The following is a 15,497-nucleotide window of genomic DNA, read 5'->3' on the forward strand; positions in this document are numbered from 1 at the left end:
GACATAGGACCGTTAGATTGCCTGTAATGAGAGGCAAAGAAGGCACGTCCGCCTATGGTCTTGGTATGGTAAGGTTGACCAAGAATTTAGAATGACACAGGACCGTTAACTTCTTTGGAATGACAGGCAAACAAGCGTTTAAAGCCTAATAGTGAGGGGCCCCAACTACCTAAAGTGTCAGGCAGGCAAGTGACCCAATTTATAAACTCAGACATTTGCACTAACAAAAACTTAATTCGATATTAGTTGGAATAAAAGTTGGAATTTTTTTCAGAATGTGGGGCTAAGCTTAGGCAACGAATAGGTACTATTTGAAAGATAAAAATGGCTTTAAACGATTGTTTTGCCTGTTATTTCAAGCAAATTTATGGTCCTATGTCAATTTTAAATTCTTGGTCAACCTTCTTAAGACCATAGGCGGGTGTGCCTTGTTTGCCTCTTTTAAATTCTTCATCAGCATGCCTAAGACTCTAGGCAGGTATGCATTTCCAAAAACTAACCTGAAAAGTATGTGTCCAATAAGAGAGTCATTCATACTCCTGCCATTTACCCGTGCCTCAGGCATTAAACCATTTGCCTCTCAATTACTTGGACTATCTGGTCTTGGCTTTTCTCTGTCTACAATTACCCAGCCCAGTCTTGATGCAACCTATTGCCCAAAATACTTGATAACTTCAATTCAAAATTGATTCGATATTCAAAATTTAGAATAAAAATTGGTTGGTTTTCTTAGAGTTCCTATTCTCTGGCATTTTAAACCTCTTTTAAGTACGTTAATACCAAAGAATTTTATCATCATCAAGAACAAAACGGCATAAATAAATTGAAAGAAAAAATAGTACTAAAAAAACGGTCAGCTAAGCGAGTTTTCAATAAAAAAAAAAACCAGAGAAGAGGAGCAATTATAACGTTTTTACGCATTGAGCAACGGTTTTTTTAGGCTGACTAATGACTTTCACTGTATCTGGAGTTACCCTAGTAGCTTTTTTCATAGGAAGGATTTACGTATGAAAATGTCGAGGAACAAATATTTTCTTTTAGGGGAATTGTTCGTGAATTGACAAAAAGAGGTATATCTACTGTGGGCGTTGGCTTCCCAGCAACTCGTATAACAGAGGGTCGTGCAAGATTCTGTATTTCTGCTGCCCATACCAAAGAAATGCTTGATAAGGTAGTTTTGACTTATTATTTTTCTCATGTTGTTTAGCAGGAATGAGGTCTTGTTTAAAAAATGAAAAACAAGCTCCTATCTGCAAAAATTTGGAATTTTGTATTTTTTGCCAGAAGAAAGATCACGGATCTCCGACGCTCATTTTTTCCCATAGTCACTCAGTCAAAATTTTAAGATATGGGTCGGGGGTGGCGTGGAAGGATCTTTCCATAGGGGAAGGGACATTGCTATGAAGGGGGCGCCGGATTTCCCAGCATTATTTAAAAAAAACGATCGGAAATTAAATTTAAAAAAATTCAACTGAAAGTAAGGAGTAAAATCAAAACTTAAAACGAACAAGAATTATTACGTATATGATTGGGATCGCTCCCTAGTCAATACCTCACTCTTTACGCTAAAGTTTTTTTTAGTACTTTCATAACTACTACTACTACTAACAACTCACCGCAGCACCAAGCCGCCTGAGGCCAACACAGCTACGCACGATCCTCCTCCACCCCAATCTATTCAAAGCCTCCTTTTTACACCCGCCCACGAAGTTCCCATTTCCCTTAAATCTTTCTTTATGACGTCCTCCCACCCCAGACGGGGACGACCTGCTTTCCGTTTAGCCCTAGATGGTTGGCCGTAAAGAACAATCTTCGGCAATCTGTCATCCTTCATCCGCACAACGTGCCCTAACCACCTCAACTTTTCTTTCAGTATAGCCCTAGAGAGCGGTATTGAACCACATTTTTCGTATAGCCTATTGTTTGAAATACGGTCAGTCAGCAGGGTACCCAGAACAATCCTTAAGCAATTTCTCTAAAAAACATCTAGCAAATCTTCATCCTCTTTTCGGAGCGTCCATGCTCCAGAGCAATATTTGACTCCTGTCATCACTGTAGCTTCTAATATTCTAATCTTGGTTTGCAGACTTATCTTCCTATTCTTCCAGACTTTTTTTTAACTGTGAAAAAACACCCTGAGCCTTGGCTATTCTATTTTTAACATCTTCACTGCTCCCACCATCTTTACTAATAATACTACCAAGGTAAGTGAAGCTGCCCACCTGATCAATCTTTTCATTACCCATCGTCACCTTTTCATCTTCTCTTACTCCTAGCGTTAGTCACTTAGTCTTCCCAACATTAATTTTCAAACCAATTCTAGCACCCTGAACTCGCAAAACCTCTGGAACTTCATTCATTTTGCTCACACTTTCATCTAGGATGCTTAAATCATCAGCATAATCCAAGTCCAGCAGACTTTTTCCTCCCTATTTGATTCCGTGGTCTTCCATTACCTTTCCTGTGCTCCTCAAAACAAAGTCCATCAAAATAATCCATATAAAGAGGGACAGAACACAGCCCTGCTTAACTCCTGATTTAATACAAAACCAGCTGCTAACCTCATTTCCTACCTTAACCGCAGCAGAGTTATTCTCGTACATAGCACTGATCACTTTAATGCATTTGTCTGGTATACCATACAAGGATAAAACCTTTACTAAAGCTCTTCTATCAACAGAATCGAACGCTTGCTCATAATCTATAAAACTGAGGACCAAAGGTATTTGAAAACTCAGGCACTTCTCAATTATTAGCCTAAGAGTGAAAATTTAGTCGACACATCCTCTACCTTTTCTAAAACCGCACTGTTCTTCTCTTAAAACTTTGTCTACGGCATCTCTCAGTTTAAAAGTATCATATTACTAAGTAATTTATTACCTACAGAGATCAGACTAATGCCTCGATAATTACCACACTCACTTTTATCACCTTTCTTGTAAAGTGGCTTAATTAAGGTTTTCCTAAAATCGTAAGGTACTTCCCCTTTTTCAAAAATCATATTCATAATCTTCAGTAACTTATTTCTAACCTCAGAGCCACCATATTTAAGAAACTCATTTACCACCCTATGAGCACTTGGAGCCTTATTATTGTTTAATCTTTTTAGTACTGTTGCTAATTCCTCCTCGCAAAACAAATCTTCCTTCACATCCAAAGTATCATAAACTTTTTCATTTTCCTCTATATTTTTTCCTGCAACTCTATCTCGTTTAAGCAATTTCTCAAAATGTTCGGCCCATCTCTCTTTAGTTTTTTCCTTATCGCTAATTGTTGCCCCATTCCTATCTTTAACTGGGCCAAGTCCGGATTGACTACTCTCTCTCAATTTGTTAACATGCCAGTACAATATTTTAGTATTATGCCGTCTAGCTGCATCTTCCAGATCTTCGGCAATTTTATCCATGGCCTCCACTTCACACCTCCTTAGTTCATATTTTAATGCTTTCTCCACTTTTTTTACATTGCTTTTGTTTTCATACGACCTATCACTCAGATAATTCTTGTACAAGTCCTTTCTCCTTTCTATTAAACATAAAGCTTTTTCACTATTATTCTAAGTTGGAGTCCTAGTTTTCTACCCTAATACACCTTCAGCAGCTTCACAAATTATTTCTCTAAAATTATTCCAACAATCTTCCCCATTATCAAATTTTAAACTCCCGAGTTTATTATTCAACTGTTCCTAGAAAGTTTCTCTCAAATACTCATCCTGGAGTCTACCAACATCATAACTTCCCGGGAGGTTGTTACCCTTCCGATATTTCAGTTTTAAATTAACCCTTGACACTACTAGATGGTGATCTTTACTTTTAATTTCAATAACAGCACTCCTATATACCCTAGTATCTTGTATTGATCCTGCCAGTCTTCGGTTTACTATAGCTTAATCAATAAGGTTCGCTGTCTTACCATCACATGAATACTATGTTAACTTATGAGCCATTTTATGACCAAACACCGTATTGGTTATAACTAGATTGTTATACCTACAAAATTGCAAAAGTCTGTATCCATTACTGTTTTCTTTTCCTACACCAAATTTACCTAAGCTGGGATACCATCTATCCCTATTTCTACCAACCTGGGCATTAAAATCTCCCAGTAATAACATCATATTTCTACCTGGCACCTTGTCTATTTGCTCCTGTAACTGTAAGTAAAATACATCTGAGTCCGTAGTATCTCCGTCAGTCGTTTCTACAGGGGCGTATACTACTATAACTGATACCCTGAACTTTTTAGTCATAAAATCAGCAATTAGTATTCTATTATTAATACCTTCCCAGCCTAAACAAGACTTAGCAGCTTCCTTATTCATCATGAGCCCTACTCCCTGTCTATGTACCCCATCCTTCCTGCCTGAGTAAATAAATTCTATATCACCTAATTTCATGCCTCCTACCCCTGGTAGGAAGCATGGTAACGACCTTTGTGATTAAGGGGTCATCTTTAGAGAATTGAAACAAAATTTGAACTTTAGCGTAAAGAGCGAGGTATTGACTAGGGGGGAGAACCCCCTAATATATGTATTAAAAATATATGAATATAGATATTTGTCGCGGAAATTATATCGTAAGCTACGTATATTTATTACTAATAAAAATGTTCGTAAACACAATTAAACAGCTTTTTAGAAAGCTGTTTAACCAAAAAAAGCAAAATTAATAAGTATACTTAGTTTGGATTATTCATTTACGGTGAGCTAAAATTAAAACCTGCATTAATTCAAAAACGTTCAACGTTCAAACGTTAACTGAAAGTAAGGAGCAACATTAAAATTTAAAACGTACAGAAATTATTCCATATATGAAAGGGGCTGTCCCCTCCTCAACGCCTCGCTCTTTATGCTAAAGTTTGACTGTTTCTCACAACTCAATTTTTCAAAACAATAAAAAACTTTAGCGTAAAGAGCGAGGCGTTGAGGAGGGGACAGCCCCTTTCATATACGGAATAATTTCTGTACGTTTAAATTTTAATGTTGCTCCTTACTTTCAGTTAAAAAAACTTGTTGTTTTTTTTAAATTATTTAAAGCTTAATTTGTCTTTTCTGACACTAAGGATTTCGGCCATCAGTTTTGTTCTAGTATCATATGTATTTATATGATACGATATGAAATCTAGACCTGTGACGGTTCTAGAACCAGGCAGGGTGGGGGGAGGTGCCCCTCCTAGTTTTATGACATTAAATTCTTTTTTTTATATATAAAAAGGTATACCACAGGTATATGCCCCCCCCCCCTTACCCCCCAGATTATGAGGCATAGAACCTCTACTTTCGAGACCGACTGCCCATTATTGAGGAACAGTGATTGTTGGCTCTCTGTGTAAATCGCCAATGCCTCTATGGTTCCACAGAGGAGAGACCAGCCAAAATAAAAACTAGTATACTTACCCTCCAAATTATCAAATTCAGATGTCGCATTATCAAACTACGTATATAAAATGTATGTTTGTTTGATTCAGTTTTTGTAAAGTGTTTAGCTTAGCAAGTGGCAATGTTGTAATGCCAATAAAAGGCTTTTTACCACTTCATTTTAAAGTTTCTGTTAAAGGACAACACGTTTTTTTTGTTTTTTTTAGTCAATTTGTAATCTAATGAACAAGCGAAAAATTCATTTGGAAATACTAATACCAAATTCTCTTAAGAAACAGTTTTACACTGATTAATTCTCTGAGTAGCATCTATTTTTTTTTTTTAATAAATCCAATCTCAACTTTTTATTTCCCCGTATTTAGAGGCATCAAGAGCAATACTGTGTAGGCACCTAAAATATATTGTATGCAGCCAATGCCTCTATAAAAGGATTCAATACCAGAACTTTCTAAACGATTATTGTTGCAATGCCTAAATATTTAAATGCATGCAAAATACGTATGAACAGTTTTTCTTTCATATCTAAAGATTTGTAAAGAATACTTATCCGTTTGAATGAAACATTAATTTGAAAAGAAAACAGTTAAAGCGAGAGATATGTAAATCAGCTTGTGCGTGCTAGTACTCTAGATGCCTTAATGCAGATAATTGCTGAGTATGGATTCTTCTGTGTAGAAAAGCTGAGAAAGCTGTTGTTTATTTTGTTTTTATTACTCCATCTCCTCTCATAACTTTTAAGTAGCTCAACACAAGCGGTGCGGATGTTCAATAATTGCGCAGCAACATTATACAATGAATCAGAATGACACCCCCCCCCCCCCAAAAAAAGAATCTTTCTTTAATCTCCTTTGTGAAGAATCTCCTTTCACAACAAGAAGGAGGAAAATGCTAACGTTAGTTTTTGTTCGGTAAAGATGTAACACAAACTTTACATACACTTGAATTCCCAAATAGGACATTTTTCTGCTGTCCTACCCTTTTCATACATCAAAGGAAAAAAAACAGTTTTGATAGCATTCTATAGCTGACTTTCAACTGTATCTATCTGCCGAATCAATTTTTTTTTAATTTGGTGTACATTATTTTTTATTGAAATTCTTAGCAAATCGGTTGAAGAATCGTTGAAGAAGGGAATTTCTCTCTTTTAAAACAAGTTAGAATTTTTCCCGAAGAAAAAACCTAATTAATATCAAAATTGTGGCTCGGTGACTGGAGACCTCTCTCTCTCTCTCTCTCTCTCTCTCTCTCTCTCTCTCTCTCTCTCTCTCTCTCTCTCTCTCTCTCTCTCTCTCTCTCTCTCTCTCTCTCTCTCTCTCTCTCTCTCTCTCTCTCTCTCTCTCTCTCTCTCTCTTACTGAGATCTGGGACCACTGAAATCTGAGATCTGGGACCACTGAAATCTGAGATCTGGGACCACTGAAATCTGAAATCTGGGACCACTGAAATCTGAGGTCTGGGACCACTGAAATCTGAGATCTGGGACTACTGAAATCTGAGACATGATACAAATATTTTGTCTTTTTTTGCAATCTACATCTGCAGGCTTTTCGTAAAATTGCTTGTTTCAGATGGAATATATACCTTAAATACTTTATGACGTTGATGAATTATTGACAAATCTGGAGACGAGTTAATCATAGTAAATGTATGAAAAGAACTACTGACTTCAGTAGCGGTTCTAGGCCTGGGCAGGGGGGGGGGCAGCTGCCCTCCCCCCCCCCAGTTTTAAGACGTCTGACATTAAATTCCTTTTATTTTATATTTTTATTAAGGCCCCCTCCCCCCCCCAGATTATGAGGCCTAAAACCGCTACTGATTGACTTTGATTTACACCCGCTCTTTGATCATTCCAGAGCTTACTCCTTCATCCTTCTTCTGTTTCTGAAAGTAAGGCTGCGTTTAAAAGGAATGAAGGGCATTTTGAGTCGATTTCAGTCTTCCAGATGTTCTACTGTGTTATGAAAAAGTTATTAAATAGTTACATATTATTTTTTTTTTATTATTTAATGACTAAGAAAGTCGTTTGGTGTTTATATTATTATTAGTATTATTTATTTGTAAACCCGTCATTCAAAAGTAGGAAGACGGAGCATAAACGAAAGGAACATATAAAAAAGTAGACAAATAACAATAAACACATGAACAAGCAATTACAAAACACAACAAGTAACAAGTACTTCAATAAGTTATTGGATTTGTACTGAAGACAAAGGCTGCTTCAGCTTCGATAGACGAGTACTATATATAGATGCTTTCTACAGAGATAACAGGGTCAGCTAAGTTGAATTTTCTGACACGATAAGAATTGCTGGTCCATGAAGGGAAATCTAGAAGATATTTTTAAAAAAAAAAAAAAAATGAGCGGAGTTTTAACTTATCTAAATTTGTAAACACTTTCCAGAACAGTGCCGCGTCTAAATAATTTGGTAAAGCGACAAAGTTAAAAGGTTTCGTAAAAAGGGGGTGGTTGAAGTGTAGCTTTTTTGCGTGGCAAGATGCATAAGAAAACGACTCGACTCACCAATTTGGGTCAGTTGGGTTGATCCTACTGTTCCTGAGAGAAATATCCGATTGTGGTGCTTGCTTCCAGTTGAAGAATACTACTTCAGGCTTTCAGCATTGAATTCAAGACTGGGTTTTGTATACTCGGGTTGTAGCGATATGAAAGCGTCGCTAATGCGCTGGTTAGTGCGACTCAAAATCAGAATATCGCCTGCAAGCAGACAAGAGACAAATTTAGACTGATGAAGATGCAAGACATGGGAGCAGTGGACTGCGCATCAAAAACTTCATTGTTCAAGAGTAAAGGGGAAGAAACGGTACCTTAACGGGTACCTTTCTTGACGTCAACAAGAATATCAAGAATAACTATAGTGGTTGTTTGGACAGAAGCAAAATGGTACATTGGAGGGCAGTCGGTTTTGGATAACGAAGGAAATATTAGGTGAACTTTAAGACGAGAATAAATGCTATGGAGGGCTCTGATATATGAAGGGTATATCCCACGTTTTGCTGCATGGAGAAGCATAGCAGCTTGAATCAGAGAGTCAAACGCTTTACGCACATTTTTTCCTGCTAACACGAAACTTTCTCCTGGTCCTTCAGCATCGATCAGAGCGTTTGCGATAACGGAGAGAGCGTGGTCACAAGTGAGACATGGCTGGAAGCCAAATTGTTATGGTGGAACACATCATGTCGCGTTGAGATGGTCGATGAAGAGCAGGTCGAAAAGCTTACAGAAAGTAATAGCCATCGTTAGAGTGCGGAACGCGAGCACATGGTTGCGAGTTAACCTTTCTTTGATGCTAGAGTTAGGTCTCCAGTCGAGGAAGAAGAAGGTGCAACTGCTTGGGCTAAATTCATCTGTATCAAAAGAGCAGTATGGTTTATCAGCACCTCACAGATTTCTTGCGTTTTAGGCGCAGGATCGCTCGCACTGACGAATCAACTGAAACAACAAAACTGTCCGGGACGCAACTAGAGAGAAATGCTTCCAGCTTATTTTTATATTCAAACTGACGTGCAGCATGTGGTGGGGAGAATTCAGCAGAAAAAGGCGAATTCCAATCAGAATCAGGAATATCTTGAGCAAATAGGCCAGCACTGGGAGGATCTGTCGGGACATTTCTCCAGAAGCAATTATGGGACTGAGAAGCATGCTGGGACGTCTCTCCAACTATCAGGTTTATGTGGATAGATTATTCTTTTAAAAATTTCCTTTTGGTAGTACATCGAATATCTGAAACACAACCAGAACGAGGGTGTTCAAACTGAAGCTTTAGATGGTACCAAAGTTCATATTTTCCTCAAGCTTCAACAAGTCTCGTATTGCTTGAGCAGCGCTTAGTGACACCCTGGCGGATACATTATTATTTAACTTTGAATTGATTTTGGTTCTTTTTTTGTTACTGTAAATTGTTAATATAAGAATTGGCCTTTCAGCCTTTTTTCCAATAAAGCTGTAAATAGGTCCCTCTATGAGAAACTAGAAATTGTAATGGTACTCCCATCTTTGATTCATAGCTTGACATTTTGACAAATAGCAGATATTACTACAGTAAATTAGCCTCAGGCAATTGAACAGATCATTAAAAAAGATAATACTGATTTTGTTGTTGATTATGCTGACATGAATTACTGCAATTAATCAAAGCCGACATTGATTGTGTTTCTTTCGGACAACTAGTCTCAAGCAGGAGAAGCAAGTACAGACAAATTTCACTGAATGTGTTCAGCCATGAGACGAAAGTTTTTAAATGTTTTCATTCTTGAAGTATTTTCTGGAATTTTTCAGGAAGCATTTTCTGAAACTGGAATTGAACTCTGCAATAATCCAGCTTGATCTCTTCCAACTCTGGTTTAATATTGCCTTTTACAAGGGAACTCAATTTTTTGTAAGATACCGTTAAAGAATTTAATAAAAAAATAAATAAAGTTTGTACGAAGTACTTGTTAGAAGACTTCCTTATGGGATATTACTAAGGTATACCTAGATTATCTATTTTTTTTTCTTTTCCTAGACAATCGAAGCATTAGATGAAGCTGGAGATCTCTTAGGAATTAAGTATTCCAGAAAACCAAGGTCAAACAAGCACATAGAATACGGTGAAACAATTGCAGTTAGTTCAGATTTCCGCCATGATGTCGACAAAGTTGATTGAAGACTGTTGTAGTTTTTGAGTGGATTTGGCGCACAAGTTATATCACTTTTTTTCAGCTGAACCATTTTTTCTGTCGCTCTTGCATAATTGCTGCCATCTAGATTAGAGTGTTAAGCTAAGTTCTGACAGAAGACTAAATTTTGTCAAGGGAAAACCAATCAAGCGCCGTTGCTGTTATTAATTATTATTATTACTGAAGTAATTAATTATTTGGCTGAATTGATTATTATTATTAGTACCATTAATTTGCACATGTATGTTTGGTTGCAAGTGAATATTTTGGAAGTCTCCATTACTTAAGTCTCGACAAAAGACTTTCGAATACTTAAAAAAAAGGATACCAAAATTAATTTTTACTACTACATGAACAGAAAGCTTTTATTTCTTTGGAAAATTCAACAGTCGGAGAAAATTTTTTTTCAACTCCGAAACAAAACCAAAGGGTTTTGGCTGCCTGTTCAAAAACATTTTTTTATTTCGGCTGCCGAATCCGGTTGCAGAATTTTGCTGCCGAATCGAGATATAACTTTTGTCAGAACCTAACTTTAGTGCAATTTCGTTCGGACGATTTTTACTTTGTCCTATATAGTTGAGTTGTTAGTCTTTTTGTTGTAGCGCGCTTATATTTTCTTTGAAGATTCATCCATTCCAGTGTACTGCCGAAGTTTGTAATAAATACTAAGACTATGGTTCTTAGGTGTAATTCTTTTTGTTAGAAAACAAGATGGTTTAGTTATTTTGATTAGGAACCTTTTCAAAATCAGCTTTTGTTAGCCATGGAAGTGTTGCATCCTTCAATTTCTTTTCTTCTTAAAAAACGACATAAGTGAATAACTTTATAAATCCGTCTATTTTTTGCATGTACTAATAAAGTACAGATGATTTAATGCAATCACGCTCTATATAATAGATCCCATAAAATAATGTTGTGAATAAAGGTTGTAAGCTCTGTCTTAAGCTAAATTAATGGAAGAAACTGCGTCATATTTGAAAATTAACTTCTTGCTGGTAAAACCATTGAAAAAAAAAACCAGTAAATTTCCCCCCCCCCCCATAGATTTTAAAATATATTTTTTTTTTTGCATCTGTCTTTTAAAGAAAAATATCTGCATTAAAACAAAGCATCTTTATTAAAAATTCTTGCTCCCCTCCTTCTACCAACATTTATTTTATAAAGTTGTATAAAATCCTATCAGAATCAACCCTTCTGGTTTTCAAGAGATTTAGAGTAGCGATAGTAAAGACGAACATTTCAAATGAAGATTTGCATCGAATATTCATGAAACTGAAATATTCGAGAGGTCTCTTGGAAATCTGTTAATTTTTGAAAATTTGAAGTTTTTCCCTAAAATTGAAGAATGTTAAAAAATTGAAAAAAAGATTAGTGGATTTTAGCAAGGAAAAAAACAATTTTCGCTGCTATTTTTGTCACGTTGGATCCTCCCCAACTATGGGACATTATTCAACCTTGAGGCATTCGTATCCAAGCATATAAATAGGCCTTAAAAACAGTTTTTTTTTTTCTCTAATTGAAAAGATATCAAGCTATTTGTAAGCCGTGTTTTCATTGGGCGTTTTACAGACAAAATGCCAAGTAAATTAGCCCATTTGGAAGCCCAATTTTCCTACATTGAATTAGAAAAATAGTTTTTTTGCAGTGTCATTGGCTGATTTGCTTTCCAGTTTGTCCGTGAAAAGCAAAAAATTGAAAGCACGGGTTTAGTTTGTCAAAAGCCTGCATTTTGGGGAAATTAGAATGTGATTTATAATACACATAATAAAAAGTTAGATATTTTTGTGGCTGGTGATAATTTTTGTGATCATTAAGTTGGAAAACTGCGTTTGCATGGATAGTAGCGTCATATTTAAAAAGACAGAAATTCTTATTTAAATTCTCTGAATGTATGGATTTAAATGTGTTTTAAAGAAAAATGGAAAAACTGTATAATAAGTTAGAAAATAATGGGGATACTGAAAGCTCCCATGGCAGTTATTGCCGTTTCCTCCGTCAATGTTTTCTTATCCGCACATACAATTTTTATAAAAGGAGGTAAGGGGGCAAAACGAAATCGCTGAACCTCATGTTTTCAGAGTTAAGTAGCTAAATAGAATGTGTGCATTTTCGAATGTCAGTTTTTATTTGTTATTAAGCTGCGCTTACACCCTGCTTGTCATCTTGCCAATTTATTCTTTGCGAGCAAAATTTACTATAAATATAAGCGAACAAAGTTTTCCACAAATTATGCATTATCTCTCAGCTAGGCTGACATGAAAATTCAGCTCATTAATCTCATTTTAATAAGACTTAGCACACCAATTTTGAAACTATCCTTATATATTTTTCTCATCAAATTTGTATTTAACGGATATCTTCCTATAAGAACATAAAAGAAATACATTTTCGTATAACAAAATTAAAAAAATAGTCCTAAAAACCGCCACAAGATTTCTCCTGTATCTTTTTGTTGTTGTTGTCTTTTTTATTGATACATTGAACTTTTGCATCCTAATATACGTTATCCTTGCATTTTGTGTTCGAGGGCAAAGGAATATTTTTTTTTTTTTTTTTTTTATTCCAAATTAATTTTATAGGGAGTGCTTGGAGACCGATATTATCATATTACTATAATAGTATTGAAAATGATTGTTGTAAAAATTATTAAATCACTGAGAGCTGTAGGGGATGGGAGCTAGGTTTGGCTCAAGATCTGCTAGCTCCGCATGTGTTATACGTCGAAACATAGATAAAATAGGCTTTTTAAAATAGGCTTTTGATAAATAATTTTGTTTGTTTTATTCTATTTTTGTTCCTTTAGCTTCTGTATTTGTTTGATATCTTGTACACATAACGTCCAGTGAAATAGTCAATGGGAAACAGCGTTTAATTGTAAATTATAACAAGAAATAACTTATCAATAGGTTATTTGCTCTCCGCTATGATAACAGAACAAACGGTGTTATGTTGGTAAAACATCTAATAAAACAAGCCTTTACTGTGGATGTCCGTTGTTTCTTACCGCTTTGGGTTGCATTTTATTATTTGCCCATTGTATTCCCTCCTGCAGACAATGTCGCACCGTGTAGAAGGATTTTGATTTATCCTCTTCGTGAAATTAGTTTAAAGAGCAAAGCATGACTTGTTTTTCGCGCAAAAAAAACAACATTTTTCTTTTATTTATTTAACAACTGGGTCTAAAAAATAACAATTAATTCTCCGTTTATTTGTAAAAACAAAAAACGTATTACTGGTTACATTCGAAATAAGCTCTGACACATATCAGCGTGAGATGATGCAGGTCCAGTCTTCTTGATATTTCGTAATCCTAGGGATTACTGCTTTTTCAAGTGCCTAGGGTGTATTTAAAGCTTAATAAGAAATGGTGGTATCAAAAGGGGTGAGGGGCAGGGGAGTTGACCAAGAGGAGGAATGTGTCAATCCTAGAGTTTGAAAAGTACATTTCCTTTGGAGGATGGGGGATATTCTCACTGTAAAATGTCCGTCCGTTTTGATATTTTCACTGAAAAAATTGTAAAAAACAACAAATTTACCAGCTTAGATTCTGAAAAATACATTTTGCCTCCCAACTCTCCCAATTTTAGTGAATTGACGCCACCGAGTGATATTTGCCTAACTGAAATTTTTTGGAAACAAACTTCTTTCTCAAGCCACAGTTTCATTCCTGAAAGTTGGCCTTTCACCACTAAAACGAACTTCCTATTAAAATTCACCTTCAATGGACATAGAAGTATACGGAATTTACAAAAGGTTTTTTTCTCGGGGTGGGGGGGGGGTACACAAAAAAACTAAAAAAACACATACAAAATTTGTTTATATTGATTTTTGTCACTTTGTTACGAGTCGGACAAACATTTTTTTTTTGGGGGGGGGGAAAACTGTTGTCCTTGTTTAGACATTATTTATTCATGCATTTGTTATATAAACGGCGATTTAATTAGCGAAACATCTTTACGAATACAACATTTCGGCGAAAAAATTCTGAGAACTATCACTAGTTTGCTACTAGTGTTTATTTGTTTATTGAGACATAGGCACTTAAGCATCTTACTACTTATAATCTTTCATACAAATGTCAAAATCAGTGCCTCTTTATATTTAGCAAAAGTGTGTCAGCTTCTCTAACCTTGATTTGCTTTTCATAGACGTGTTTAAGTGTTTGTACATTCGGTCTTTTTTATTACTAAAGCCTGTTTGAGTATTGATCCAGTCGTTTCTTTATTTGCCTTGTTATGTTGAACAGCTTAATAGGCTACTTGCCAACTGGTAAGAACGGCCTTACCTCAGAAATCCTTCGTGTTGATTTGATATGTATTTAATTAAATCCCGTTCTTTGAAATAAAAATCTCTTAGAATCTGATTTTTAAGCAATTTTACGGTTTTGTTTGGGGAGTAAGCCCACAAGGCTCTTATATATTTGTTCTTTGGTCATGCATCAAGGTGAAGAAGAAGAAGAAGCCATATATACTATTAAACGATTAGGGTCTTTTGGTTATGTTTTGCAGTAAAAATTTAGTGAAAATACAGTGGCGAGTTCAATGCCAGAATCTAAGGGAAGAGTGATAAGAAAAAGAGGATCTAAAAGCTTATTAACTAGACAACCCGACCCTATAAAATTTAAAAACAAAATAGGATTAAAGTGTGCAATTATAAGGACGGTATTTTTTTCTCACTTTTTTATATACATCCATTATTATGCATATTTATAATTTAAAATCACGAGGCACAATTTCCCGACCATCTTTGCTGATACATTAAAAAATAACTTTTATCCATATCGCCGAGGGAAATTTTAAGCATCAGACTTACATAGTGACGAGACCACAATCAAAATATTTTTTGTTCCTCGGACCAATCATGGGTGAATTCATGCCTGAAAACAGCAATTCTTATGAAATTTTTGGTTTGGTTGCTCGAAAGCTACCGTAGGAAGTTTTTAGGCAGCTAAAAAATTAGAAAAATAAAAAATCTTTATCGGTAGCTAAAGAATTAGAATGTTGAATTTAACATATCAACAGTTTTGTTGTATTGAAGTTACTGAAATCAAATGTCAATTTCTTCCTTGCTTTAACTTTAGCTTGCTGAAATCATGTTTTAATTCAAAGCTCTTTTATCGACATTGGAACATGGAAAAGAAAGTTACCGGAGGAAACGAACTATTAAAAAGTGGGTATAAATAAATTCCCGATAGTAGAATCCGTTGAAAATGATTCCTAAAGATGACTGACCAGTCAGTTGTGCTTCCCTTTTTTTTTAGTAGTATCTATCTTAATTTGGAACTTATCATTTTACAACTTGATTAGTATTGCAAAGGCCATTCGTTACTACTAAGAAGCAAAATGTCTTTGAATTTTTTCTACCTGATTGATAGTTGCCAGAAGCATCACTGACAGAGGGGAGGCAAGGACAAGGACACAGTGAGCCTTTAATTCCAGTCCGTACCG

The 15,497-nt window shown here is 35.6% G+C and overlaps 1 protein-coding gene across 1 annotated transcript in view; it reads left to right on the top strand.

Annotated features, from left to right (window-relative positions):
• Positions 1-12,577, top strand: part of lace (serine palmitoyltransferase long chain base subunit) — a 75,169-nt gene extending 62,592 nt beyond the window's left edge. Inside the window, exons 9-10 of the mRNA XM_089092480.1 lie at positions 1,042-1,171; positions 9,897-12,577. Of these exons, the coding sequence (XP_088948606.1) occupies positions 1,042-1,171; positions 9,897-10,037 (271 nt within the window). The 3' untranslated portion in view covers positions 10,038-12,577. The remainder of the gene's footprint in view (positions 1-1,041; positions 1,172-9,896) is intronic.
• Positions 12,578-15,497: the final 2,920 nt, after the last annotated feature.

This window comes from Artemia sp. Qi Xiang Cuo, chromosome 7, assembly GCF_049724085.1.
Source record: "Artemia sp. Qi Xiang Cuo chromosome 7, ASM4972408v1, whole genome shotgun sequence".
NCBI classification, from domain to species: domain Eukaryota; kingdom Metazoa; phylum Arthropoda; class Branchiopoda; order Anostraca; family Artemiidae; genus Artemia; species Artemia sp. Qi Xiang Cuo.